General features: G+C 39.7%; 1 protein-coding gene across 1 annotated transcript in view; it reads right to left on the bottom strand.

The window, feature by feature from the left end:
* Window positions 1–25,041, bottom strand: part of LOC118669388 (zinc finger protein ZPR1-like) — a 46,507-nt gene extending 21,466 nt beyond the window's left edge. Inside the window, exons 1-3 of the mRNA XM_036335507.1 lie at window positions 25,019–25,041; window positions 22,847–23,218; window positions 21,557–21,680 (exon numbers count right to left, since the gene is read on the bottom strand). Coding sequence (XP_036191400.1) covers window positions 21,557–21,680; window positions 22,847–23,218; window positions 25,019–25,041 — 519 coding nt within the window. The remainder of the gene's footprint in view (window positions 1–21,556; window positions 21,681–22,846; window positions 23,219–25,018) is intronic.
* Window positions 25,042–26,451: the final 1,410 nt, after the last annotated feature.

Raw genomic sequence — 26,451 nt, 5'->3', positions numbered from 1 at the left:
AAGCAACATTTAACAATAACAGTAAAAAAAAAAAAAAATGACCCCTGCCCTTAAGATGATTATGGTATATTTTGAAGACCAAAAAACTAAAGGTTAAAGGTTAAGGCAAAGTTGAGTTTCCTTTGTTATCTTTCAAGTCTCCCAAAGGCTGATGAATCAACCCTCAGAATAGAGAGAAGCACCACATCAGCTCCTAACTTATTATTGGTGTAGATCTCCCCACATATCTCAGGAACCCAGAAGTGGTCTTATGGATTTTGTCACCAGGGAAGTTAAAAGTGAACTGGGAGGGAGAAAAGCTGCTCTGTGAGAGGATGCTTGGGAGACAAAGTGTATGGCTTTGAATGTCATGTCCAGGTGCTTGTATCTGTCCAGGAAGTTTGAGGAAGCAGGTATGACCAACTTGACCCAATTGTCCTGGAAGTTTCCTGTTTTATTTATTTATTTTTTTGTTTTTAAATATGTTTTTACTGATTTCTAAGAGGAATGGAGAGAGAGAGAGAAACAGAAACATCAATGATGAGGGAGAATCATTGATTGGCCTCCTCCCGCATGCCCCCTAGGGAATTGAGCCCACAATCTGGGCATGTGGTCCGATTGGGAATCGAACCATGATCTTCTGGTTCATAGATCGATGCTCAATCACTGAGACATCACTGAAACAGGCCAGAAGGGCTGTTTCCTGTTTTAGAACTGTAAGTCTCACATCCTGGAAACCTCTTCCATCCAGGAAACACGTGGTCAGTTGGGCATTTTAGAAAGAAGAGAGATCATCATTTTGCTTGCAGCGAGGCTTAGCTAAGTGTGGAAATGATCAGACGGACCCTGGTACCACCATCTATTAACTAGAGGTCAATTTGAGATTCAGGTGGTGCTTACTGAATTCAGCAAAGCATCAAGTTTCCCAAAGATTCCAGAGGCTTTATGTGCAAAAGACTCCTTATTCATGTGGTTTATATCAAACTCCATAGAAAATAGGAGCTGAAAAAATGTCATGACTGCCATCATCCCTCCCATCAAGTACTACCTAACAGATAACAGGACCCAATGGGAAAGTTTTGAAGTAGACCACTGGATACAGGAGGAGATGGTTACTATGCTCCTGTAGAATCCTCTCTTCAGAAACTATGAAGTATGAGTCCAGGTGAGGCTCAAAACCATTAACTGTACCACACATACCCCAACAGCCCTCATCACTATCCAGACTGAGTGTTAACATAAAAACATTCAAACCTGTAAAGAATTTTTGTGAGTCTATTTGAGCCAAACTGTCAACAATTGCCGGGAAGCAGAACCTCCATGGGGTGGGATAATGCTCCAGAGAATGGCGATTTTTTGATTGTTTGTTTGTTTTTACCTATTTTTATATATTACAGTCAAAGGAGGAGATGAGATGTAGGCGGGTTCCATGAAATCCATTGGTGATAGATTAGTGAGACGGGAGAAAGCAAAGTGGGGAAACCTCTGGGATTGGATACAAAGTAAAATCATAGACACTTACTTCTTTTACTTAGGTGGGTACAGGATAGTTACATCAACAATTAACATGATAACAATAACAATGAAGGAATTTGTGGTACCTGTCCTAATGCCCAGGACATTTGGTTATGGCCTGAGGGATCCAGAAAAAGGGCAGTTACAAACTACCCTGACATTTCAAAGGTATGTTATTGCAGATACAAAAAGACAATAAGTTCAGTTAAGATAAAGATTGACCTTGTCAGAGAAGATACCGGCCTAGGATGTGACTACCCACCATAACTGCTTTTAATTAAAGTTTAATTTCAGACCATCCGCTGTGGTTACTTTAGGTCTTAGCGTTTGCAAGACTGCCATGCAGGCCTTCCCTGAGCTTGTCAGGTTAGCATGTGGCCGCTTTCGTCCACATGAGGGAATTAGCGGCTGACTATGGTGGGGCAGGTGATTTCCAACAAAAAAGAAGCTAGATTGGCCCTGGCTGGTTTGGGCCTGCAGATTGAATGGTCTCAGGTTCCATTCCAGTCAAAGGCACCAGCCCAGGTTGTGGGCTCGATCCCCAGTAGGAGGTATGAATGATTCTTTCTCATCCTTGATGTTTCTATCTCTCTCTCCCCTCTCCCTGCCTCTCTGAAATCAATAAAAATATGTAAGAAGGAAAAAAAAAAAAAAAGCCAGATTGGATGGGGGAACTAAGAACTGGGACTAGCAGAGAGATAAAAAGGAAGCAGCCACAAAACACCCTGGTCCCTCCGTTGCGTTCTCAACCAGGGCTTCAGCATTCATTTCTGGCAATGGGCATAAAGGAAACCTGGAAATGTAGGAATGGGATTGAAAGGGGATGAGGTGGAGTGGAGGTTGGAATCATGAGGTTTAGAAGCAAGCCCTCATGGAGATGTGTAAATAACAGTAGTCAAAATTGGAATTAGTGAACTAAACGAAAATTGCCCTTGGTGGGATTTAGTCCAAGGAGTAACTGATGGTGGCAAAATAAGGCTGCTTTTCAGGATAGAGAAAGATTTGGGCATAGGAAATAGTTGTGGTTCAGTTTTACCCCAGGGTTATCTGTCTAGAAGAGAGACATTTGATTTTTTATTTAACAATAAAAATGAACATACTTAATGCACATTTTGCATGACTAGAGGACTCTCACCCGGCCTGTAAGCAAACACTGCTTAGATCATAGAATTACTTCACCAGAGGACACAGTCTACAAAGCCCTCCTTAGGGCATACTAACAGCCTAAAAATAACAATTACTCAAAGGCAAGCCCCTGTGCTCAGGTATCTATGGCTTCCAGGAATGAAAAAGGAAGGTGGAGTTTGTGTGCTGTACAGCCAGGAGCAAATCAGGAATCAAAGGCGGGCAGACAAGTTTCTTATTAAAACAAAATATTCTTGTCTGAGTAGGAAACACTCAGATGTGTCCTTGTCACCTAGTTCATAGTGAAACAGGAATTTTTAGGGGTGAAAAAGACAGGTTTAGGATATTTTAGAAATTAAGGGGACCATGGAAGAAGCACAGGGCTGAAAAGCTGCAACAAGTACATTTCCATAGAATGAGGGAGCTGGAAATGGCAGGACTATATTTACAAAATAAAGGGAAGGAAAGCCCTCAATTAAAGGGAGAAGAAGAAAGCCCAAAGGGAATAGGGAAACAATAAGGAAGGAGGGAGGGAAACCTCACAGTCCCATGTGAGGTTCCACCTTTGAGCTCAGGAGTTACTATAGTAACCAGTCCAAGGAAATCGTGACCAATCAGAGGGGATGCCAAGGCACAAGGATCTGCAGCCTTTATAAGCCATATTAAAGGGAACTCAGTGGGACTCTTTCCCTCTCCCTACTTGGGAGTCTGTACTTGTTCTTCAATAAATTTCCACCTTTGCTATACCTCCTTCCATCCATAGATTCATTCTTTGACTCCGACTGACAAAGGATCCGGGGAACTATCCTGCCCAGGGGAACACCGCGTGTTCCAGTCCAAAAATCCTGCTTCAATAGAAATTAGTTTCTGAAGTAGCTGAACTAATTACATATGAAAACTAAGATGGATAGATAAAGGGGGAGATTGAATGCTAGAAAATGCAATTTAAATACTAAATAAGGAAGATAATATCCAGGATGGTATAGGGGGAATGTTGGGCAAAGAATCTAGGAAGACTGAGCATTAAAAAGTAAGGAACGACTGAAACATGAAACAATGCAGTAAATTGCAAAGGTTTATTTAACTGGTTAAACTGAATGTGAAAAACATAAATGTTTTGCTCAAGGAATTGTCCTAGTAAGATGTTATTTTCTTTTCTTGCTGTTTATGATTTCCTCCTTTGGTTCTGTGACATGGCAATGTATTTCCCAAAAACCAATATTGTCAAATGGAAGCATTTTATTTATTCTGAGGATGGCCTGCCATAGGGTAGTAGAAAAAGCATCCTGTTCAGAGTTTGAATTCCTGGGCTCCAGCCTTGACCATGTTTCTAATTTATGGCCTTAGAGAATTGGTATAAGACTTCAGAATTCTACTGTCCTCACCAATTGGATGGTAGAAAAAATATGTGTATTTTAGGGTTATCAGGAAGATAAAATGCAACACATATGAAAAAGTACTTAAAAATGGCTAAGATCCTTCTAAATTAAAGCATGGATTTTGTTTGATAATTCTATTTTCTTTTTCACAATCTTCAAACTTCTTGTTCTGGGATGCTAGTGTTAGCAGTGGAAGTGGGGTATCCTTTCCCCAACTGAGTGCTAGGGGTGGTATCCTTACAATATCTGGAATTGTCTGAGATTTGCAAGGGAGGATGAGTGATTTTCATTTGAACGGAAATACAACCCTGGTTTTTCAAGTCCCATTTCCCTTAATCCAGTCCTAGAAAGAGTAAAGCTGCCGATTCAATAGATCTAAAAGCAAAGCCAGTGTCCAAAGTTTCCATTCCATTTTGGAATTGGGTGCAGTACAGCCTCAGGCTAGTTGCAGTCCATTAGACCATTGTGTGTGGGGTTCACATGGCTGTGGGTCATGTTGTTACAGAATTTACCAGGTGACCGAAAAATACACAGGAGTACTGGGAGATTCAGAATAAACCCATTTATTTTCAGATGTTCCACATGTACAGTGACTCAGGGGTCCCCCAATATGGAGGAAGCTTTCCCTTTATACCCTTTGGTTTCTTTGTCCCCAAATATGGATCATAATCTGAATCTTTTGCAAGCCATACAAAAAGCCCTGTGTGTTGGGATGCAGGGCGTGAGACCACACCTAAAAGTCTGGCTTTTATAATAATAAAAGCACTGATAACCCCCTCCGGGGTTGTGTATGGTTCATGGTTTATGGCCTCTGTAAAATGGGAGTATTTAGGTAAATAGGTCTTGCAAGACCAGATAATTAAGGAAGGGGCAGTGACATGACTATAGGCTAACAAGAATGTGCATTAGGGATATTGATTAACTAGGGAGAGTGAGGCTGCTAGCCTCCTACATTCTTTCACAAATGGAGTTAATTATCGGCAAGCAAGAGTGTGCGTTAGAAGGAGGGTGACTGGCACAGATTCAGATTGCTAGCACCTCTTCCCCCAAAATGTATTATTTTCCCCATCAATGTGGGTGAATGCAGGGGATCCAAGGGAGTACATTCCCTGCTACAAGAGTCCCAAGAGAACCAAGAGACACCAAGAGAGACCAAGAGAGCTAACTCCTTTGTTTAGTAGTGGTTCTCAACCTTCCTAACGCTGTGACCCTTTAATACAGTTCCTCATGTTGTGGTGACCCCCAATTTCATTGTTACAAATTGAACATAATTAAAACATAGTGATTAATCACAAAAACAATATGTAATTATATATGTTTTTTTTTTCCGTTGGTGTTAGGCGACCCCTGTGAAAGGGTCCTTCGACCCCCAAAGGGGTCGCGACCCACAGGTTGAGAACCACTGGTTTAGAGGATTAAAAATCTCAAATCTTCCCATGTTTGCAGTGCCATGCCTACTCAGGCCAATGACCTGTTCCCAGGTGTGACAGACAAGCAAGCACCTTCCCTATTTCACCCAGACTTTAATGGATGAGTATTCTCCACCCTGTCCAGTCCCTTCTCCCAGAGATCTGTGGGGAATAGACCAATGGCTTCCTGGGAGTATTAAACTGAAGCTCCCTGCAAAGCTGCATAAACAGCATGCCTACAATATTTGGCCTTCCCTTTGCTCCTTTTCTGTTATTAATAACTAGTTAGTTATAAGGGTATCACTAGGATCTGTTTGTTTAAGCTACAGCTCTCACTTTAATATTATGTAAATCACCTCCATGTTCCACTGGCTCCTTTCTAACTCTCAGCTCTGTCATCTCATGCTATTTTCCTTCATGAAAGAAAAGTTGCTGCCCTAACTGGTTTGGCTCAGTGGAGAGAGCGTCAGCCTGTGGACTGAAAGGTCCAGGTTTGATTCCAGTCAAGGGCATGTACCTTGGCTATGGGCACATCCCAAGTAGGGGGTGTGCAGGAGGCAGCTGATCGATGTTTCTCTCCCATCAATGTTTCTAACTCTCTTTCCCTCGCCTATCCTCTCTGTAAAAAAAAAAAAAAATCTATAAAATGTATTTAAAAAAAAAGAAAAGTTGCTGTCACAGTGCCAGGAAATCACATGCAGACTTGATGACAAAAGATGGAATAAGAGAAACTTGCTGTCCCTGCATATTTCTTACATGCGATGGATCAGTATAGCAACCTTTCAAATAAACCCCCAGAATACTTATCCTCAGATTATATTGGTCAAAATTCTATCATATATATTCATTTAACATCAACCACTGGGAAGATGATCTTGAAGACTCTGGTGAATTTGTTATCAAACCCTAATTCAATTGCCTGGTACCCAGTGAGGCCAATCACTAAAGCATTGAATATGCCACAAGAGTTTATTTTGAGAGGCAGCCAAAAATGGTGACAGATAAATCCCAAATCTGTCTCCCCAAGAGGGAAAAGACAACGAGTTTTAAGGTGTTTGAAAAGGGCTATTGGGGATAGGTATGAGGAAGCACTGGCAGGGAACGTTTTCATTGGAGGACCTTGGAACTTGGCCATCTATGATAATAAAAGCGTAATATGCTAATTAGACTGGACATCCTTCTGGGACAACCTTCCAGATGAAGCTGGGGCTGCAAGGGCCAAGCCCTTGCACGAATTTTGTGAATCGGGCTTCTAGTTTATTATAAGAGGCAACAGCACCAGATATTCCTGGACAAGGGACCCTTTGCTTCTGAAAGGATTCCAGTGTTCAAGTTCTGGTTAAATCCTGGTCCCTTGGTTCTCTGGGGGAGACTTTGGTTCTGTCTGCAGCTAGAGTTCAAAATTCTCTTCTCTGTAAATCCTTTGGATTCATGACTTGCAGTTTTGGTCTGTTGTCTCTGAAAAGCAACTCAGTATCTCGTTAGAAATAGGATAGAACCATTTTGAGCAGGTTCTGTGGTTACAAGTTTAGACCAATCACAACCTAACCCTAAATAAAGCTTCTGAGTGCAGAGAACCAGGGTTTTGTGAAGGTGAAGAAGTGTAGCTATGTTTGGTAAACAATAATTAATGTCTACCCACAGAATTATTCATAATTTGGTAGCATTAATTACTCATTTTCATGAAAATAGAACTCATATAAATATAATTAAAGAATCTGGTTCAATATATGCTTTCTTTTCCCCCTGAATCTTACATTTGCAAAATATTCCCTATTATTGAATAATTATTGATCTTTTCCGAAACTGTCAAAATCAAACAGATCCTTGGGATTTATACTAATGAATTAAAACTTTAGAATATTAAATAAATCACTAGGCCTAAGTAAACAATATATTATGTGTTATTCAAAATCATAGTATCAGGTGCCTGCAGCAGATTCTTCCATGTGTGCCGAGAATCACACCCTTCAGAACTAAGTTAAGCCAAGTGATTTTGTGTGTGTTATTGCTGGAGTGTTTTTTATCATAATTTTAAATTCACTGTTTTTCTTTCTAGAGTTAACAGAGGGAGACAGACTAATTTAAATTTTACAATTTTTTGAGGAATTGCCATGGAAGAGAGGACAAGCTATTCTATATTTATTATATACTAGAGGCCCAGTACACGGAAGTCATGCACTTGGCAGGGGGGCGAGGGGGTGTCCTGCAGCCCAGCCTGCTCAGGTGGACATCCTTAGCACTGCCATGGAGGCGGGAGCTCACCAGCCATGAGCCCAGCTTCTGGCTGAGCAGCATTCCCCCTGTGGTACCACATTGACCACCAGGGGGCAGCATCTCCGTTGAGTGTCTGCCCACTGATAGTCCATGCTCATCATAGTGACCAGGCGTTCTGCCGTCCAGTCAATTAGCGTATTAGCTTTTATTATATAAGACTATAGGGCTATCTTGGAATCTCAGTAGATTAACACTGATTAATTCTGGTTGGACTCACCCATTCTAGCTATTTCTGATATCACTCTTCTGTTTCTGAGACTTTGACAAATGAAGAAAAAGTGATCCCATAATAAAAGAAAATAAATTTTTATATAAGACATTGCTTTGACAGCTATGAACATTTTGTGCTACATTTGTTAACATTGACTCACATAATGCCTCTATGGAGTGTTAAATCATGTCTGGGGAATAATATAGTAAACTTTAAGTATAGTTTACTTTAGGGGAAAAAAGCATCTAAAATTTTCAAAATATCTCAACTGTAGTGCATGGCAATCAACTAAGCTAGATTTTGTTTTCATTATTTCAGAATAACATCAGGAGTGGCGGGGAAAGCTTCAAAGCAATTCTGACTTCTAAAAAAGAATGTTACCTTGATATCAAAATTCCATTTTCTTTTCTAATTCTCAACCATTCATGGATCATTGCAATTCTGCATAACATACCTTTCTTGAAGGGGCTTGGGTAGCAATGCACACTGAAACCATTGTATTTAGGATCAGATCACCTGAGGGCATGCTCATCCATAGAAAAAGTCTGTGATTATTTGATAAAACAACTGCTACCTATATAAACACAGCATTTTTTACAATGTAATTTAGCTGCTTTCCGGAAGGTGTTTTAGAACATTGATCTTAAGTTACTTGGGACATCAGCTACTGCTTGGCTGTGTTAGAAAACACTATTTAACAGAGTAAATCTGAAGATCTACTAGGCTTGATTAAGCAATGCTTACATCAAGTAATATCCCAACTAGCATGTAGAAGGGAGCTCCAAGGGGTTGTACAAAATACATGGTTTCTATAGGAGGACATGTATGCCAAGGGGGAAGGGAATGGTAAGGATGTTTATCATGCAGATTACCTCTTCTTTCTATGGGGGATGGGGAAAGCCCATGTGGAAAATTATGTCATTGGTGTTGACCAGAAAATTCCAGACTGGTTGAATAAGATTATGCTTCTCTGAGAGGTTGAAACGGCAATTAGATCAGTTATAAAATCTAGGTTTGGTATCATGGACTTTAGCAGAAATGATGCCATTTTGTGCCTGTTTTCTCTTTCACAACATAGTGAACAATCTCTTGGCTGCCAAACAATTGCAGATATGTAGAAAGCCGGTATGTTTGTTCTAATACATTGAAACCAAAACAATGTAACAATAGAATAACTGGCTGAGTAATTATAACAAAGGAAACTAGATCTGTTTGTTGTTATAATGGGCTGTTCCATTAGATCCATCAGATATGGTAGGTACTATATCTACAGGTTGGTCAGTACCTATGGTGTTCAGATACACTTACACTGGGAGAAGCAAAGGTGTAATAGAAGACCGAAGAAAAACCAAGCAACGCTTAGAGAAATGGAGTTACACAGCTATATTATACTGGCGGACTCAGAGGAGATGCCTCTCAAATTCTGAGCAAAGCAATCTGGTGGAAGCTTTTCCTTTATATCTTTTTGGCTTCTTTGTCCCCCAAATATGGATGGGATTTCCAGACCTTTCAGGGGCCTTTCAAAAAGCTCCACCACTAAGGACCTGGTCTGGTGCCACCACTGACAGCCCTCTCCGAGGGTTGTGTATTGTTTTATGATTTATGGCCTCTGTAACATGTGAGCAAACAGACAACAAATCTTGCTAGCCCAGACTGCAGGAAAAGGGGCAATAGGTTATATTTTCCCATCTGGGTTACATTGTTCTGCTTGAGGAAGATTCCCTTAGAGGGAAGAAGATATTATAGAAAGAATTAGCCTTTAGTCTTCTCAAAGGGAGCATGGGAAGAGGCAATTATTTATCTTAGTGTCTCTCATCCTAATTAGAGACATGAGACAAATTCTTATGAAATACTCTGTATCTTCATTTTGTCATGCAATTTTATGGGGTTGTTATTATTCCCATTTTATACAAAACAGCTCTGAGTTTTAGAGAGATGAAGTGAGTAAAGATGTAAGTAAAGGAAAATGGATTTCAAAGCAGGAGTACAAGACTCTGTACTTGGGATGTAGCACAGCTGTTAAAGCCACCCTGGGTTGAATGCTCGGCACTGCTACCTGCCATGAGAAAGATGGGGAGGGAACACTCCACATAAAAAGAAGATACTGTCTTCCTCATTGTGCTCTATAGTGTTACCCCTAATGGCAAGCTGGAATTTCCGGGTTCTTATCCAATGACGTGTGAAGAATAAAATTCACGGACAAAGGGATTTTAAGCAAAAGTGTAGAAATTTATTGCAAGTGTATACAAACTCCTGAGTTGGGAGGGGATCTCAGGTGTGTAACACCCCCCACCCCCCAGTGAGTCTCTTTGTCTAAGGGCTAATAAATGCTGGCAGCTTCTTTGTCTATACATGCTACTTTCTAATTGGACCCTTCCTCATTGTATATCCCCTCATATGTTTTCCTAATTGGCCAATATCCCCCTTTCCTGTATAGTATCTGTTTTAAAGTTTCAAAGCTACGCAGTGCTTCCCCTGTGTTCTCCCCATTCTCTTGTAACATTCTGCTGCCCTCTGTGCTTCTAAGATAGACATTCCAGCAGTTGGGAGCTGGCTCCCTCCCCATCCTTCACATATGCATTCCTTTCCCTGTGGACCCTACCCTAACTGCCTTTCTTATCTCTAAATCCTCTCAGTAGGAGGGTTTCTTTAATACTCCTGGCAAGAGTGGAAAATGTGTTCAGCACTCTGAAAGTAGAACATCCAAGTCTGAGGAGGGCTGTCACAGTGGAGAGATTTAAGAAGCAGGGCCTGAAGCTAAGCTAGAGCTTTTGTTACTGAACTGAGCAATGTCAGGCCAAGTGGGAGATAGTAAAACAGCAAAGATAGAAGACAAAACCATAAGCATGAGTTACTAGTAGAGGGAGCAAGACACAAAAGCTGAGGCAGGGTAGAAACAAAGGAGAGCTCAGGAGAAAAAGCAACAGTTTGAACATATGGAGTGGTACCAAATGGTATCAATTTAGAGATGATTTATTTTGCTACAAGGTTCTGGGAACTTTTACTTGCATTCCATTCTATTTCCACTTGGCAAACAAAGGCTCACTTCTCACCAGTAAAATGTTGATAAACATTTCTTATGTAGATTTAACATTTAAGAAAATAAAATAACATGTTCTAAGACAATTTACTTAACATTGTAATAGAGAGAAAGAGTGCATGAAACATAAGATAATTCTAAATAGATTCCAAGTGGAATAAGTAATTGAAAATATATATATATTTTTTCTCTATGTGGTGTAGCTCAGGGAAGGCCTGAGTGGCGGCCTTGCAAACTCAGTGACCTAAAGTAACTACAAAGGATGGTATGAAATTCAAACTTTTTAACTAAAAGCAGTTTATGGTGGATAGTCATGTCCTGGGCCAGTATCTTCTCTGACAAACGTCAAACTTTTTTTTTTTTAATATATTTTATTGATTTTTTACAGAGAGGAAAGGAGAGGTACAGAGTTAGAAACATCGATCACCCACAACCAAGGCACATGCCCTTGACCGGAATAGAACCTGGGACCCTTGAGTCCGCAGGCGCTCTATCCACTGAGCCAAACGGGTAGGGCACAAAGGTCAATCTTTACCTAAACTGAGCCTATTGTCTTTTTGTTTGTTTGTTTGTTTTTTTAATTAAATCTTTATTGTTCAGATTATTACATTTGTTCCTCCCCCCCCCATAACTCCCCTCCTCCCAGTTCCCACCCGACCCTCCACCCTTACTCCCCACCCACTGTCCTCATCCATAGGTGCACGGTTTTTGTCCAGTCTCTTCCCGTATCTCCCACACCCCTTTCCCCCCCAAGAATAGTCAGTCCATTCCCTTTCTATGCCCCTGATTCTATTATAATCACTAGTTCATTATGTTCATCAGATTATTTATTCACTTGATTCTTAGATTCACTTGTTGATAGATGCGTATTTGTTGTTCATAATTTATATCTTTACCTTTTTCTTCTTCTTCCTCTTCTTAAAGGATACCTTTCAGCATTTCATATAATACTGGTTTGGTGGTGATGAACTCCTTTAGCTTTTCCTTATCTGTGAAGCTCTTTATCTGACCTTCAATTCTGAATGATAGCTTTGCTGGATAAAGTAATCTTGGTTGTAGGTTCTTGGCATTCATCACTTTGAATATTTCTTGCCACTCCCTTCTGGCCTGCAAAGTTTCTGTTGAGAAATCAGCTGGCAGTCTTATGGGTACTCCCTTGTAGGTAACTGACTTTCTTTCTCTTGCTGCTTTTAAGATTCTCTCTTTGTCTTTTGCTCTTGGAATTTTAATTATGATGTTTCTTGGTGTGGTCCTCTTTGGATTCCTTTTGTTTGGGGTTTTCTGTGCTTACTGGACTTGTAAGTCTATTTCTTTCACCAGGCAGGGGAAGTTTTCTGTCATTATTTCTTCAAATAGGTTTTCAATATCTTGCTCTCTCTCATCTTCTGGCACCCCTATAATTCAGATGTTGGTACGCTTGAAGCTGTCCCAGAGGCTCCTTACACTATCTTTGAATTTTTGGATTCTTTTTCATTTTGCATTTCCGGTTGGGTGTTTTTTGCTTCTTCGTATTTCAAATCTTTGACTTGATTCTTGCACTCCTCTGGTCTGCTGTTGTGAGTCTGTATAATATTCTTTATTTCAGTCAGTGTATGCTTAATTTCTAGTTGGTTCTTTTTCTCAACATCAAGGGTTTCATTAGATTTCTTGTGGCCCTCACTATATTTATCGGCGGTCTCACCAGTCTTTTCGAGGGCCTTACTAAATTTATTGGCGGCTTCTAGACAGTACTTGAGAGACCTTAAAAGTGTGGTTTTGAACTCTATATCCTCCATTTCTTTCAGTTGTGTCCTGTTTCTTTGTCTCCGCATTTTTTTATGCTTTCTTGGTGCACCCCCTAGTGGTCTTTGTGCACAGTCTTGTTGTAGTTAAGCCTTTATTGTTGTGGGTAATAGCGGGGGGAGGGTGGGGATTTGACCTCCAGGCCAACTGGCTGTGAGAATCAATTGTGTCTGCAGTGGGAGAACTTCTGTCCTCTAGGGAGGTGCTAATCTAGCCTTTGACTGAGGCTATCCAGCAAATGCCTCTGTGCCGGGCTTGGGCAGGGCGGGTCCCAGGGAATCAACAGGGCGGGCAGAGCGAGCAGTTATGGCTGCTCTCAGTCCTGTCCCCAGAGGCTCTGCCTCTCAGTGTCCCAGCAACCGCTGCAAACCTCGGAGAGAAAGCTGCCCTTGAGTTCCGACCGCTGCCAGACAATCCCACTTCTCCTGTTTGAGTCTGGGTCCCCAGAGACTCTCCAGAAACTGGAGCTCAGAGCCTGAGACTCCCTCCCGATTGAAACAGACAAGCGCACCCTCAGCCGCCAGCCCGCTCTGCACGCACCTCCGCACCTTTGTATTTTACTTCTGCACTGCTCCTCCTCTGAGTCTCGGTAGGCTTTTCTCTTTCCTTCTAGTTGTAGAATTTCCCCTCAGCCAGCCTTCCTGTGGTTCTGGGTGATGTCCGTTCCGTCTTTTAGTTGTATTTTTGAAGTGGTTGTGGGAGGCAGCAATCTCCGGTGTTTACCAATGCCACCATCTTGGTTTCTCAATTTAAAATATTTAACAGTAAAAATTACAGATGGTACTTCCCCAGACATTACCATTCTCTCCTACCCCGGCCCTCCCCCCCCCCCCCACACACACACAAGTGGTATTTATTTGTCATTTTAATTCTTAACCTCAAATAGATAGTCTGTACTCACATAATTGCAGGAGATTCCGTGCAATATATTGACTGATTCAAACCCTGGGCCTCAACAGCTAGTATTCCTCTTGAGTACTCTTCAGGAACTGAATGGCTATCTTTGTTTCCTGTTGAGAGGAATCAGGATTATCTCCAGCATATCTGGTTTATCTATTGTCTTAATAACTACTTATTAAGTAGTTATTACCAGTCTGTTATACAGACTGTTAATATCAGTCTGTTATAATAATACCTAAGAAAACTTAATTAACCTAATCATGCTCAACATATTGAGCCATTTCCTCATTCTTGGGGCCACTCTCATGATTTGGTTCATGCACCTTTCTGTTATTCTGCTTTATTTTCTTTTTTGTAGGACTCCTGCTTTCTTAACAAGACCAATTGCTTCTGAGCAAAAAAAAGAATAGAGAACTGTTTACTCTTTTTAGAGCAATGCATCCTTCCACATATACCCGTACAAGTATGTGTCAGGAATTTATTTTGCTTTTACTATTGATTACTTTAATAATTAAAATTTTATACTGATTAACTGAATTTCAGATCTTATTTGTTGTAATGGAGATTATTCTTTATCATCTCAATAATAAAATTACATGTTAATAACTCTAGAAGCTAGACACATAGAGTGTAGATTAAAGACCAAATCATCTTCCTTGTGAAATTTTCTTTTTCTAATTATAGCATGATCCCTTTTCCCTAACAATGATGTTTGCCTTGAATTCTATTTTGTCTGATAGTAATATTAAAACACTAATTACTTTTTAATATTTTAATAACTTAAATCAGTACTTTATTCAGATTTTCCTTATTCTTATGTCCTTTTTCTGTTCCAGGATCTAATCCAGAATAAACTTTTCATTTACTTGTCATGTCTCCGTAGTCTCCTCTTGGCTGTGTCAGTTTCTCAGATTTTCCTTGTTTGTAAGACCTTGAGAGTTTTGAGGTGTACTGGTCAGATGTTTTGTAGATTGTTACCTCATTGGCAACTGTCTGCTGTTTTTCTTATGATTAAACTGTGGTTATGGGCTACTGGAAGGAAGATTGCACCGGAAAAGTGCCTTTCCTATCACATCACATTAAGAGTACATGATACCAGCGTGACTCATTTCCATTCATCACGTGGCTGAGATAGTATTCATTAAAATTCTCCACTGTAAAGTGGGCCTTTTCCTTTCAGCACCATAGTCTGGAAGGAAGTCTCTATGTACAGCCCACATTTATAAAGCGAATAATTATGTTCATGGAGGCTAAAATGTCTACTTAAACACTTTCTGAATTTGTTTAGCTTTGAACGAATCAATAAATATCACTATTAGTAATCTACTTAACCAACTTATACATCTCTCTGTATTTAGCATTCCTGGTGCATCCTGGTTTAGCTGATCTGTGTGGTTTAGTCTCAATCACGCCCCTTATAGTAAAATACATCAATTTGACATAAGAATCTTCCTTTGCAAATTGACACAGCTCCTCATAATGAATGATAAGCAAATGATGCAGATTTAATGTGTTTAAATCTATTTGTGGTACCAGGAAAAAAAATGTAATGGTTTATTTTACATCTTTATGAACTGGTATTTGGGTGGCTGTTTTTCTTGTACACATATTTGTGCTTGGTCTTGAACATGATGAGTATTTTATTTCCTCTAGCCTGTTGAGGAGCAGTTTGAGTATTTGTGTCTCTGTCCTAGGAAAAACAATTTTGGGGGCAGAGATTAAAAACATTTAACCTTGTTGATACTAACATAATCTTAGGAAGGTCTTTTAAATACCCAAACTTTCAACTATTGACTAGAACTTGGAATTACATAACACCATGGATAAAGAAAAAACATTTAAAAATTCTGTCAGTGTTTTTACCACAAAATAGCAATTCCTAAGTTTATATCTTAGCTGTAAAATTTATAGTTAGATCACTCATTACCACAGGGCCCAGTTTAGGTGTGAATTTAATTTTCTGGAAAATATCTTAAGTAAAAATTGTAAGTTATAATAACACACAGGATATATATTTTCCAGTTTACAATGTTTAAATTAAAAACAGAGGTATTATAATATTTCATTTTAGAAAATAAAGGATGGTATTCCTGCCACTTATAGATAAAAAATATTTTAAAGGTAATAGCACTCCTGATCATACTGCAAATTGCTAATGAAAGTGCTAAAATTATTGACAAATTGTTGTATTCTCATAACTTCTTATTACTTTACAGAAACTATCCAAAGAAGCTGAATTAATGCAGCTGTCAGGATTTTAAAAAATGACAGAAAAATATATAACTTATTTATCTTGTTTAAAATAAACTACTCATAGAATATTAAAATTATCTGACTTTAGAGATAATCCTGCTCAATTCCATAATTTTTGGATGAGGAATCTGAAGCTTCAATACATATTGTAATGTCTTTGTGACAGGGGGACCAATTGGTAAGAAATTATTTTCAATTTTTCATCCTAGTTTTCTTTCCATGCTATCATTAAGTGTCCACTAGTACTTTCTACATCCTATTTATTTGCATTTTCAAGATTACTAATCATATTGAGAATCTTTTCCAATACTCATTTGCAAATTATATGTATCTCTTTGAAAATATTTGTTGAAATATAAAGCTTATTTTTGTTGCAGTTTTTTAATTCTCAAATTAGAAATGTAATTTTATTTATTTATTTTTATTTTTTTTAAATATATTTTATTGATTTTTTACAGAGAGGAAGGGAGAGAGATAGAGAGTTAGAAACATCGATGAGAGAGAAACATCGATCAGCTGCCTCCTGCACATCTCCTAATGGGGATATGCCCACAACCCAGGTACATGCCCTTGACCGGAATCAAACCTGGGACCTTTCAGTCCACAGGCCGACGCTCTATCCATTGAGCCAAACCGGTTTCGGCTAGAAATGTAATTTTAAATCATGATGTAGATACAAGCCCTTTGTCATATATATATATATAATAATTACATATGTAATTTTATTTTGATGCTTTTATTTTTTTTATTTTCTTAATACTCCTTTTGAAAGGCAGACTTTCAATTTTTTATGAAGTCTAACTTAGCTTTTAAAATTATGATTAACCAAAGTCCATTGTCAATATAGACTTCTTAGTTCTTATATATTGTCTTTTCTCTATTTCAGGATCCCATCCAATATTGCATACTACATTTATTTTTCATGTCTCTTAGCAGTGGCAACTTTTTTCTGACTTTATTTTGTTTTTATTAATTTTGACAGTTTTGAGGAATACTGGTCAAGTGGGTTTTTAAAAAAATATATATTTTATTGATTTTTTACAGAGAGGAAGGGAGAGGAATAGAGAGTTAGAAACATCGATGAGAAAGAAACATCGAGAAGCTGCCTCCTGTACACCCCCTACTGAGGATGTGCCTGCAACCAAGCTGCATGCCCTTGACTGGAATAGAACCTGTGACCCTTTAGTCCGCAGGCTGATGCTCTAGCCACTGAGCAAAACCACTTAGGGCTGGTCAAGTATTTTGTACTATAAACACACTACTAAAATATTTGTGTTGCCTGGCCAGCATGGCTCAGTGGTTGAGCATTGTCCTGTGAACCAGGAGGTCACTGTTCAATTCCTGGTCAGGGCACATGCTTTGGTTGAAGGCTCCATCCCCAGTGTGGGGCATGCAGGAGGCAGCCAATCAATGATTCTCTCTCATCACTGATGTCTTTATCTCTCTATCTCCCTTCCTCTTTGAAATCAATAATAATATATAAAATATTTTGTGATGTTTTGTTCATGATAAGATTGGGGTTAGTTATGGATTATTGAGCAGAAGACCACAGAAGTAAAATGACATTTTCATCACATCATGTCAAGTGTATGTACAATCAATATGATTTATGACTGTTAATGTTGGCCTCGATTAGCTGTCATTGTTAGTGCTTGTCAGGTTATTTCACTGCAAAACTCCCTTTTCCCCCTTTCCATATTTCCATACTATGCACTTTGGAAGGAAGTCAAAATATGCAGCCAACAGTGTAAAAAGAGTTATTTGAAATTGTTCTGCATGAGAAACTTGTCACTTCTCTATATTAACTTATTTAGATTAGTATGGACACATGATATTTACTTTATACTTTGGGTAATGATCCAATACCATCTATTTTATTGCTCAAATTATCCTAGATTTGGCTATTTTTTAACATATATTTTTATGACTTCAGAGAGGAAGGGAGAGGGAGAGAGAGATAGAAATGTCAATGATGAGAGAGAAGCATTGATCGGCTGCCTCCTGCACACCCCCTACTGGGTATTGAGGCACAACCTGGGCATGTGCCCTGACCAGAAATTAAATCATAACCTGGTTCATAGGTCCACTGAGCGACACCAGTTAGGTTAGATTTCACTATTGAGAGCTATGTATATTGGCTCCTGTGCTGCTTTGACATACCCCCACCCCCACTGTGTGTGTGTGTGTGTGTGTGTGTGTGTGTGTGTTCCTGGTTCTTCAAGATACTTTAGGCTCATTATGCATATACCAGAGGCCCGATACACGAAGATTCATGCAAGAATGGGCCTTCCTTCCCCTGGCTGCCGGCACTGCCTTCGCTCTGGCCGGGGGCTGCCTTTCTGCCTTCATTCTGGCTCAGAGCCGCCTTTCCACATTCCCATACTGCCCAGAGGTCTGGAGCAGCTGGGGCGGTGTGGAACGCCATGGTGATGACACATGTGGCCCACCCCACCCCCGGTCACTCGGGGCCTGCATATGCAAATCAACCCACCATCTTTGTTGGGTAAATTTGCATACTCACTCCTGATTGGCTGGTGGGCATTGTGAAGGTACGGTCAATTTGCATCTTTCTCTTTTATTAGTGTAGATTCTGCTCTAGTTCTAAAATCAAGCATTTCTTCAATAAGTCCAGGCTCTTTTATTTAAGAATGGTATTAGAAACAAAGATGTGGGTACTAGAGGTGCTTGTTGCTACTAGAGGTGTTTGTTCAGTAGCATCACTCAGCTGATAGAGCAAAAGGATATGTGTTTATATCAGCCTATGTATATAAACATGTGTAGAAATATTTCATTATGTAACAACTCGTACCTACTTTAAGCTAAACATGTTTACATTAATGTCTTCATACCTAATTCATTTCCACATGTGTCATTCTTAATTCCTTTTCTTGTCTGTCTGTAAATTCCACTCCACCAGTATAACCCTTGGTTTTCACCATCTGCCATCCATTTATTTCATTATCTCACTCTAGTACACTTATATAGTAGTATCAGAAGTGTTAAACCATATTCTGATGAGAAGCAAATTTATCAACTTGAGTAAAATATCTATGTTTAGTTCCTTTTGCCTTGTTTTATAGACTTTACTTCTTTCTGAAGATACATAGGTCAGCACTTTTTCCCTCCATCCCCTTCAGGGAAGTTGTTTTTTACATTTGTAACACGGATTCTCCCGCCACAGTCTGAATGCTTTCCTGGGTTCTCTCTACCTCATAAAGGGTTTTTAAAATTTGCCTACGTTCACTTCACTTTTGGGGAAGCATTTTGACAACTGTATAGTGCTCTGTATTCACCATTATAATGTCACATCGTATAATTTTACTGTGCAAAAAATGTCCTGTGCTTTACCTATTTATTCCTCCCTCAACCCACTGAGTCCCTAGACATTTTTACATGTCTATATTTTATGGAGAAGAGTGATCTTGACAGAGAAATGAAACTGATTTCAATAACTAAGCTACCATTCTAGCCCTTGGACAAACCTCCTGGGGTCTATGTCAGTATTCTCGTCAGTTACTCGTCATCCATCTTACCAGAGATGCTGCAGTGGAAGGGGTCGGCATGCCTACACTGTCATCGGAGCAGGCTATTGCTTGAAAGCACGTGCCTTCTCCCCATTTGCTGTCTCCTTGACCCAGAGTTTTCACAGAGACCCCCTTCTAAGTTCTAGAAGAAAGCAATCTTCCATGAGGCTGAGATATAAATGCCGTGTAAGGACATAGTTCCTTTTCCACTAGAGAATGCAGATCAGCACCTGGCATCTCTCCTTCCTGCTTTTTACTGTGAGCTGCGACTGTTTCCTTCACTGTCTACATTCACAGTTCATGGAGTAGGACCAAGCAGTGAAGGTGCGCTCATCTGGAAGTGGGATCGTGCCATTCCATTGGGGGAAACCATTGGTCCTTTTCTTGTCCCTAGAGTTTTGCATTTTCTAAAATGTTTAATGATTGGAATCACACACTAAGTAGCTTTTTCAGGCTGTTCCCTCTTCCCGCTCCCAATGTTCCCTATGTATTTAAGGTTTTTCCATGGCTTTGTATGTCTTGAATTTTTTTTTTTAAATTTAAATCATCATGTACTATAGCATTATATGGGTGTGCCAGCATTTTTATTCATTCAGCTATCAGAGATTACTTCTAGATATTGGTGATTATAAATACAGCTATTACAAAAAGATGTATGTAAGTTTTTACATAAACATAGATTGTCATGTTCAGCTTTGTAAAACATTTCCAGACTGTATCCCAAAGTGGCTGTATATGTTTTCATCCTCCCCATCAATAAATAAAAATTCCTGTTATCCTATATTCTTCCCAGAGTGTGACATTTCCAATTCGAGAAGGGGAGGTTGGATAGTCATTCTATAGGTGTGTAGTATAGAATATATTCAAATATAACAATTCATATTTTGTTCTTCCCTTGAGATCAAGAGATAATTACAAAAAGTAAAAGGAGTTGACTCATTTGAAAAATGTGATGTGGGAAAGAAAAGATAAGTAAGCGTAAAGGTAAAATATTTACAGTGACTGTCACTAACTTTCCAAACATTTCCATTTTTATTTCAGTAGCATTTTTCCCCTTGGACTAGAAACGGAAATTTCTTTGGTGGAGATTAACTTTATCAGGCAATGGAATAACTCATCATTAAGAAGTGCACCCAAGAGAAAAACTGCCTATTTTATTTTATTTGTTGGGTTAAAAAAATACATAAAAGGGGAAAAAAGCAATATTAGTAGTTTTCACTCTTTCTAGTGTATAGGACTGGTATTGTTAGACATGTCATGCTTAGGTTGGAACATCACATTTCCAAGGCCAATGCAAGGAAGATGATAACAAGATAGTGCCTCTTTTTCAGCCATTCAGGCAAAATCAATAGTGTTTTATTGGAGCTTGGGTGAGAAAACAACTTGTCATGCCAGCAGCTAAGCAATACGTGTTAATAGAAAGAAAACACTGTTTAGAGCCAGCAGCCCGGGAGATGACAGCTGTAGGCACGATTGCTTATTGCTGGTGGTTTCAGGTCATGGATGCACACAGTAAATTCAGACAAAAAGAGCAACATGTGCTGGTGGGAAAGCTTTGTTTCACTCTCCCAGGTACAGCTCCTTGGAGTCTGCAACATGACCAGACCAAGACATGGAACTGTCCCTTCTGGTCAAAGGTATACACACTCAATGGCTATTTTTCACATGATGTTGAGGATTGAGATGGTTTTTAATATTTCATAAATGAGTAAATAGGATCACCACCTGATAAGTGAGGAGCACGGATTCTGTATGCTGACCTCCTTGGTTCAACTACACCTTTCATCTCTTCTGAGCATGTGGCCAACGAGCAAGCCTTTGGGCATCCGTTTACTCTTTTTTATATAAGGGGCCAATAGTGATACGGGTACCATAGTTGTATAAGGTCAAGAGTCCATATTTCTGTATCATCTAAAAGAGTGTGGCTCACAAAATATAAGTCACCCATTTCAAGGGTACAAATCAATGGATTTTAATATATTCACAGAGTTGTGCATCTTTTACCACTATTAGAACATTTTTTTTTTCACTCTCAAAAGAAATACAGACCCCAAACCTGCCTTTCTCCACAGTCAAAGGCAACCACTAATCTACATTTTATTTCTATAGATTGGCCTTCTCATACAATATGTGGTCTTTTGTAACTAGGTTCTCTCACTTACCATAACGGTTCCAAGGTTCATGCTGTAGCCTATGTCAGTATCACATTCTTCTTTCCTTGTATTCCTCTTGTACACACTCTTGTATTCCTTCTGTTTGGATCTTATTTCAGAAATGAGTGTTTGACTGTGTATTATTGCAAGTTATCTCTGTGGGCCTTAACAAGAATCCCATGGGAAAAGCGGCTGTGCATTTAGATTTCCTCAAGTTTCAGAGTTGTCACATAAGCACCACAAGACCAGGGCAAGCTTTGACACTGTCCCTTTCCTAATATTTATGATTTCTATTATTTCTGTTACTTCTACCTGTGATACATTTGACTCCCTCACTTTCTTCATATTTGTATTCCTAAGGTGGAGAAAGACCTTAGGTAGGTGAGGAAAAACATAGAGACCAGTATTGCTGTAGTATTTGAGTATTAAAATATCAGAAGAGAGAACATGATATATATCTAGGACTAGATAGTTTGTAACAAATTTGACTTTTTATTTGGAATTAAATGGTAAGCTACTAAGGGGGTTTTGTTCAGATGTATTGCATAATTTTATTTATTTCTATTTTAATATTTACATATTAATATTTATAGATTAAGATAAAATTGCCATGTAACATTGGGCAAATTTAGGGTTTACAAAGCATTGACTTGATACATTTATATATTGCAGTATGATCAGCACTATAGCATTAGCTAACACCTCTATTATATCACATAAATATCATTTCTTTTTCTGTGATGGGAGCAACTAAGATTTACTCTTAGCAATTTTGAATTTTATAATACCACATTATTGTCTATAAACACTATGCTGTGTATTAGGTCTACATGGCTTAGATATTTACTAATTGCAAGTTTGTTCCCTTAAGCAACATATCCTCAATTCTTCCACTGCCGGGACACTCAGAGTTACCATTGAACTCTCTGTCCACAGGCCCCGGGCTGTTTTCCCAGCAGCACTCTGATTGCAGACCTTGCTCTCATCTCTGTACTAGGGAGCACACTCAAGGAGCTGGCTGCCACATCCAGGGGAGGTGTGAGTTAATCACTCAGCGCTGGGGGTGCTTGTAATCTTGGGTGTGGTACTCCCAGAAGCGGCAGACTTGCTGCTGAGGTCCTCAGCTCGGTCAGCAGGAACCTTATCCCCTTAACACCCTTTGATGTTCTATCTGCCTCTTTCTCTGTCCCCTCCCTCCACCCAGTCATGGCGGTCCTGTCTCAGTCCTCTGGGTGCTACTGGAGAGAAGCAGGTTTCTCTAGCCACATTCCCACAAAGGTAGTGTAGCCGTGCACTTACCATTCTTCTTGTCTAGCCGGGCATTCTGTGCTGCTGCAGAGTTCAGCTCTATGCACTGTTGCCTCGGGGTGGGTGGTGTTGGTATTGATTTTCTTACGATCCGCACTGAATCCAAACTCATATTTTGTGTTTTCACCAATGGCGTGCTGGAATCTCCCCTTAGGAAGGCTGGACTCGTCAGATGATTGTTTTGTCCGTGAGTATCTGACCAGGCCAGCAGGCTCCGGGTTATTTTCCTCCCCATGGTCCCTTGCTCTGCTGGTTCCACAGCCCATAGAGAGGTCTGCCTGCCTATTACTAGAGGCACAGGTGGGCAAGGCTGTCCCCGAGTGCCGTGGAATATGGTACCGGATTTCACAATTCCTCTTTTGTCTGCGGGTAAATGTCTGATTAGTTGTTAAAGAAAGGGGACAAGAAGAAGGAACATCTTATGCTGCCATGATACTGATGTTACCTCCTATATTCATTCTTATTGCTGAATAATTTCCCACGGTATGCATATACCATATTTTGTTTGTCCACTTATGATCTGATGGACAGTCAGGTTGTGTGTGGACACCTTGTAAGTTGTTTCATAAGTAGAAAGAGAGAGACAGAAAGTGAACAAAAGCCTCAAATTTTTCCTAACATGCACTATTTTGATTAACTGGATTCTTGCTGTTTCTGGCCCGCTTCCCTGCAGGGCTGGCCCTGCCCCACACAGTCCTGGACCTTTGGTGTATTGGGCGACTTCCAGGTTTGAAAGTCGCCCAGGAAAACCTTCAAGAGTGAGTCGAAGTGGGAACAGAACAAGTTTTATTCAGGTAGAGAAAAAGAAAGAGGCCAGGGCGTAGGCACCACTGTGAAATATGGGAAGGTGCGCATCCTAGTGGGCGTGGGCCAACTCCCTGGTGAGTTGCACACATGGTCAATTAGTTCTTGGGTTTTTATCTGTTTCCAGGGGAGCATGGGGTTGCCTCCAAGCCTTGTGGACAAAATTCTGACTCCACCTGCTGGTTGCAAGGGGGCCTGGTTGTTATGACTTCCATGACCACCAGGGGTTCCCTGCCTTAAAATGTTTGCCTTTGATCATGCATGGAATGGGGGTGCCAGTGAGAAGATGTGGGCTGCTACTTCCTTACTCCTCTTTGTAGGGATTTTTCCCTAACTTCTTTCTCTCCTGCCTCATTGTGTTCTGTTTTCTTTTGTTTTTCAACCAAAACCTCTGTTCCAGCTACTTGATTCACTTAATTTTCATTATATGATTTTAACCAGGTTGCATTATGTAGCTGCAACTCCACATTCCTTTTAATATCTTCCTGTTCAACTCGACTGAAATTGTTAAATTCTTCGTTCATCTGAAGCTTATGAAACTTACTTTGCCTCTTTTTGGCACTTACTATATTCTGGTCAAGAATCAAGGTACTCATCAACTCCCCTCCCCCCAAAACAATGCAAAAAGGGGAAAGCAAAACCTATTGTCTCTAGATGAAAATAAAATAGCACCTCTCAGCTAAGAAATACATCTCTTTAATATACATTACATTACATATGCATATATTCTGTCTTAATTAAGTTATATCATATCTTAATATATTAAGATATATTTAACATATGCCAAAATAGAAACAACTCCTCCAGTTTAATAATGTATAACTTTAAAAAATTATCCTTCACAAATAATGCTTATAAAAAGGTATAAACTCTTTGTTTATATGGAGCAAATAACAGACACTCTAACCCTAGCTGGTTTGGTTCAGTGGATAGAGCATTGGCCTGTGGACTGAAGTTCTGGGTTCCATTCCAGCCAAGGGCACATGCCTGGGTTGCAGGCTCAATCCCCAGTAGGGAGCATGCAGGAGGCAGCCAATCAATGATTAGCATCATTGATGTTTCTATCTCTCTCTCCCTCTCCCTTCCTCTCTGAAATCAATAATATATATATATATATATATATATATATATATATATATATATATATATATTTTGTGCTCTGACCAGGAATTGAACCTTGACCTCCTGGTTCATAAGTCAATGACCAGCATGTGCTCTGACCAGAATTGAACCTTGACCTCCTGGTTCATAGGTCAGTGCTCAACCACTGAACCATGCAGGCCAGGCTAATGACTACTTTTAATTGTCATATTCAGAGGCAAGTAATAAGCAGAAGGAAATAATACTAACCACTCTCACCTTACCATTCGGATGCCATTCATGTTGATGTGTGTGACCTTTCACTGCACAATGACTACATGACTACATATGTGATAGTAAGTTCTCGTAATTTATTTTGAAATAAAAGCAAGAGTGAACAGTACATTGATTCTATGTACCAGGTTATAAACATTTTCAAAGTGGAAGCTGGTTGTGAATATAATCTATATCCCATGAAGCATACTATGGGATTCCCCATGAAAGAAAGCACTGTCTGACACCACTAGCCAGTGCCCTGCATGAAGTGCAGTGTGTGGGTGCACATCTACCCCGGTCTCCTTGTTGATAGCTGTATTAGCTTGCTAGGGCTGGCATGACAGTGGATAGCACACTGGGTAGCTTAAACCACAGAAGTGTGTTTCCTCACAGTTTAGAGGCCAGAAGTCTGAGACTCAGGAGTGAACAGGGCTGGTTCCTCCTGAAGGTCATGAGTACAGGGCCTGCTCCAGGAAGAGAGCCTGGTTTGTCGATGGCCGTCTTCCCCCTGTGTCTTCACATCATTTTCCCTCTGTATGTGTCGGTGTTCAAATTTCCTCTTCTGATAAGAACACCAGGCATACGGAATTGAGGCCCACTCTAGTGACCTCATTTTAATTTAATTGCATCTTCAAACATCCAATCTCTACACATGGTCACTTTCTGATCCCCTGGTGGTTAGGCCTTTAGCGTATGGAATTTGGGAAGGGTCACAATGCAGCCTATAACATTACTTCAGTCTGCTGAATGCATGCCACGGAACACAGTAAAGATTTTGCTAACGCTAAGGTAAATTAGAGTCAATTTGAAATAAAAGCCTGCCTGTGATGACATTTTCAGGAGAGTTAAAAAACCATCTTCTCACATCTTCATCCCCAAGGATACAGGGTGCCAATATTAACTATAGAACTGTATATTTGCGCTCATCTATTCATATTGAGATGCCTCCCCATAAATGCAGCAGAGGAGCTGTGACTATGTAAAGCAGGGCTTGTGATAACTTTCTTCCATAGATGTGAAAACCGGCTCTGATAATTGACTTGCCTATGGCTACCAAGCAGGTCAGTGACTTCCCCAAAGTCCTGATTTGTCTGATAATGACTACCACATAGAATCTAATCAGTTGGCTCATCAGCAGCTATATGAAAAGATAAAATCCCCATTCCCTTGTCTTTAAGCTGTCCTGAAATGGGATCATTATACTTCTCTTTTTGCTACCACAGGAAACAATGGCTTATAAGTTAATTCAAAGAAAATTTAAATTTGTAAGATTAGGGTATAATTATAAGGTTCTGCTCATCTTCCTGTTGTTCCCTGGGGCGGTGATTGTGGTAGGCACAATAACAGCATCCCAAAGATGTCCCTATCTAGAAAATGTGAATACATTAGGTTCTAAGGCAAAATAAATAAATAAGTAAATAAATAAATAAAGTTGT

The sequence above is a fragment of the Myotis myotis genome, unplaced genomic scaffold, assembly GCF_014108235.1.
Source record: "Myotis myotis isolate mMyoMyo1 unplaced genomic scaffold, mMyoMyo1.p scaffold_m19_p_14, whole genome shotgun sequence".
Taxonomy (NCBI): domain Eukaryota; kingdom Metazoa; phylum Chordata; class Mammalia; order Chiroptera; family Vespertilionidae; genus Myotis; species Myotis myotis.
Note: the sequence above shows the minus strand (reverse complement) of the source record. Positions and strands in the feature narration are given on the sequence as shown.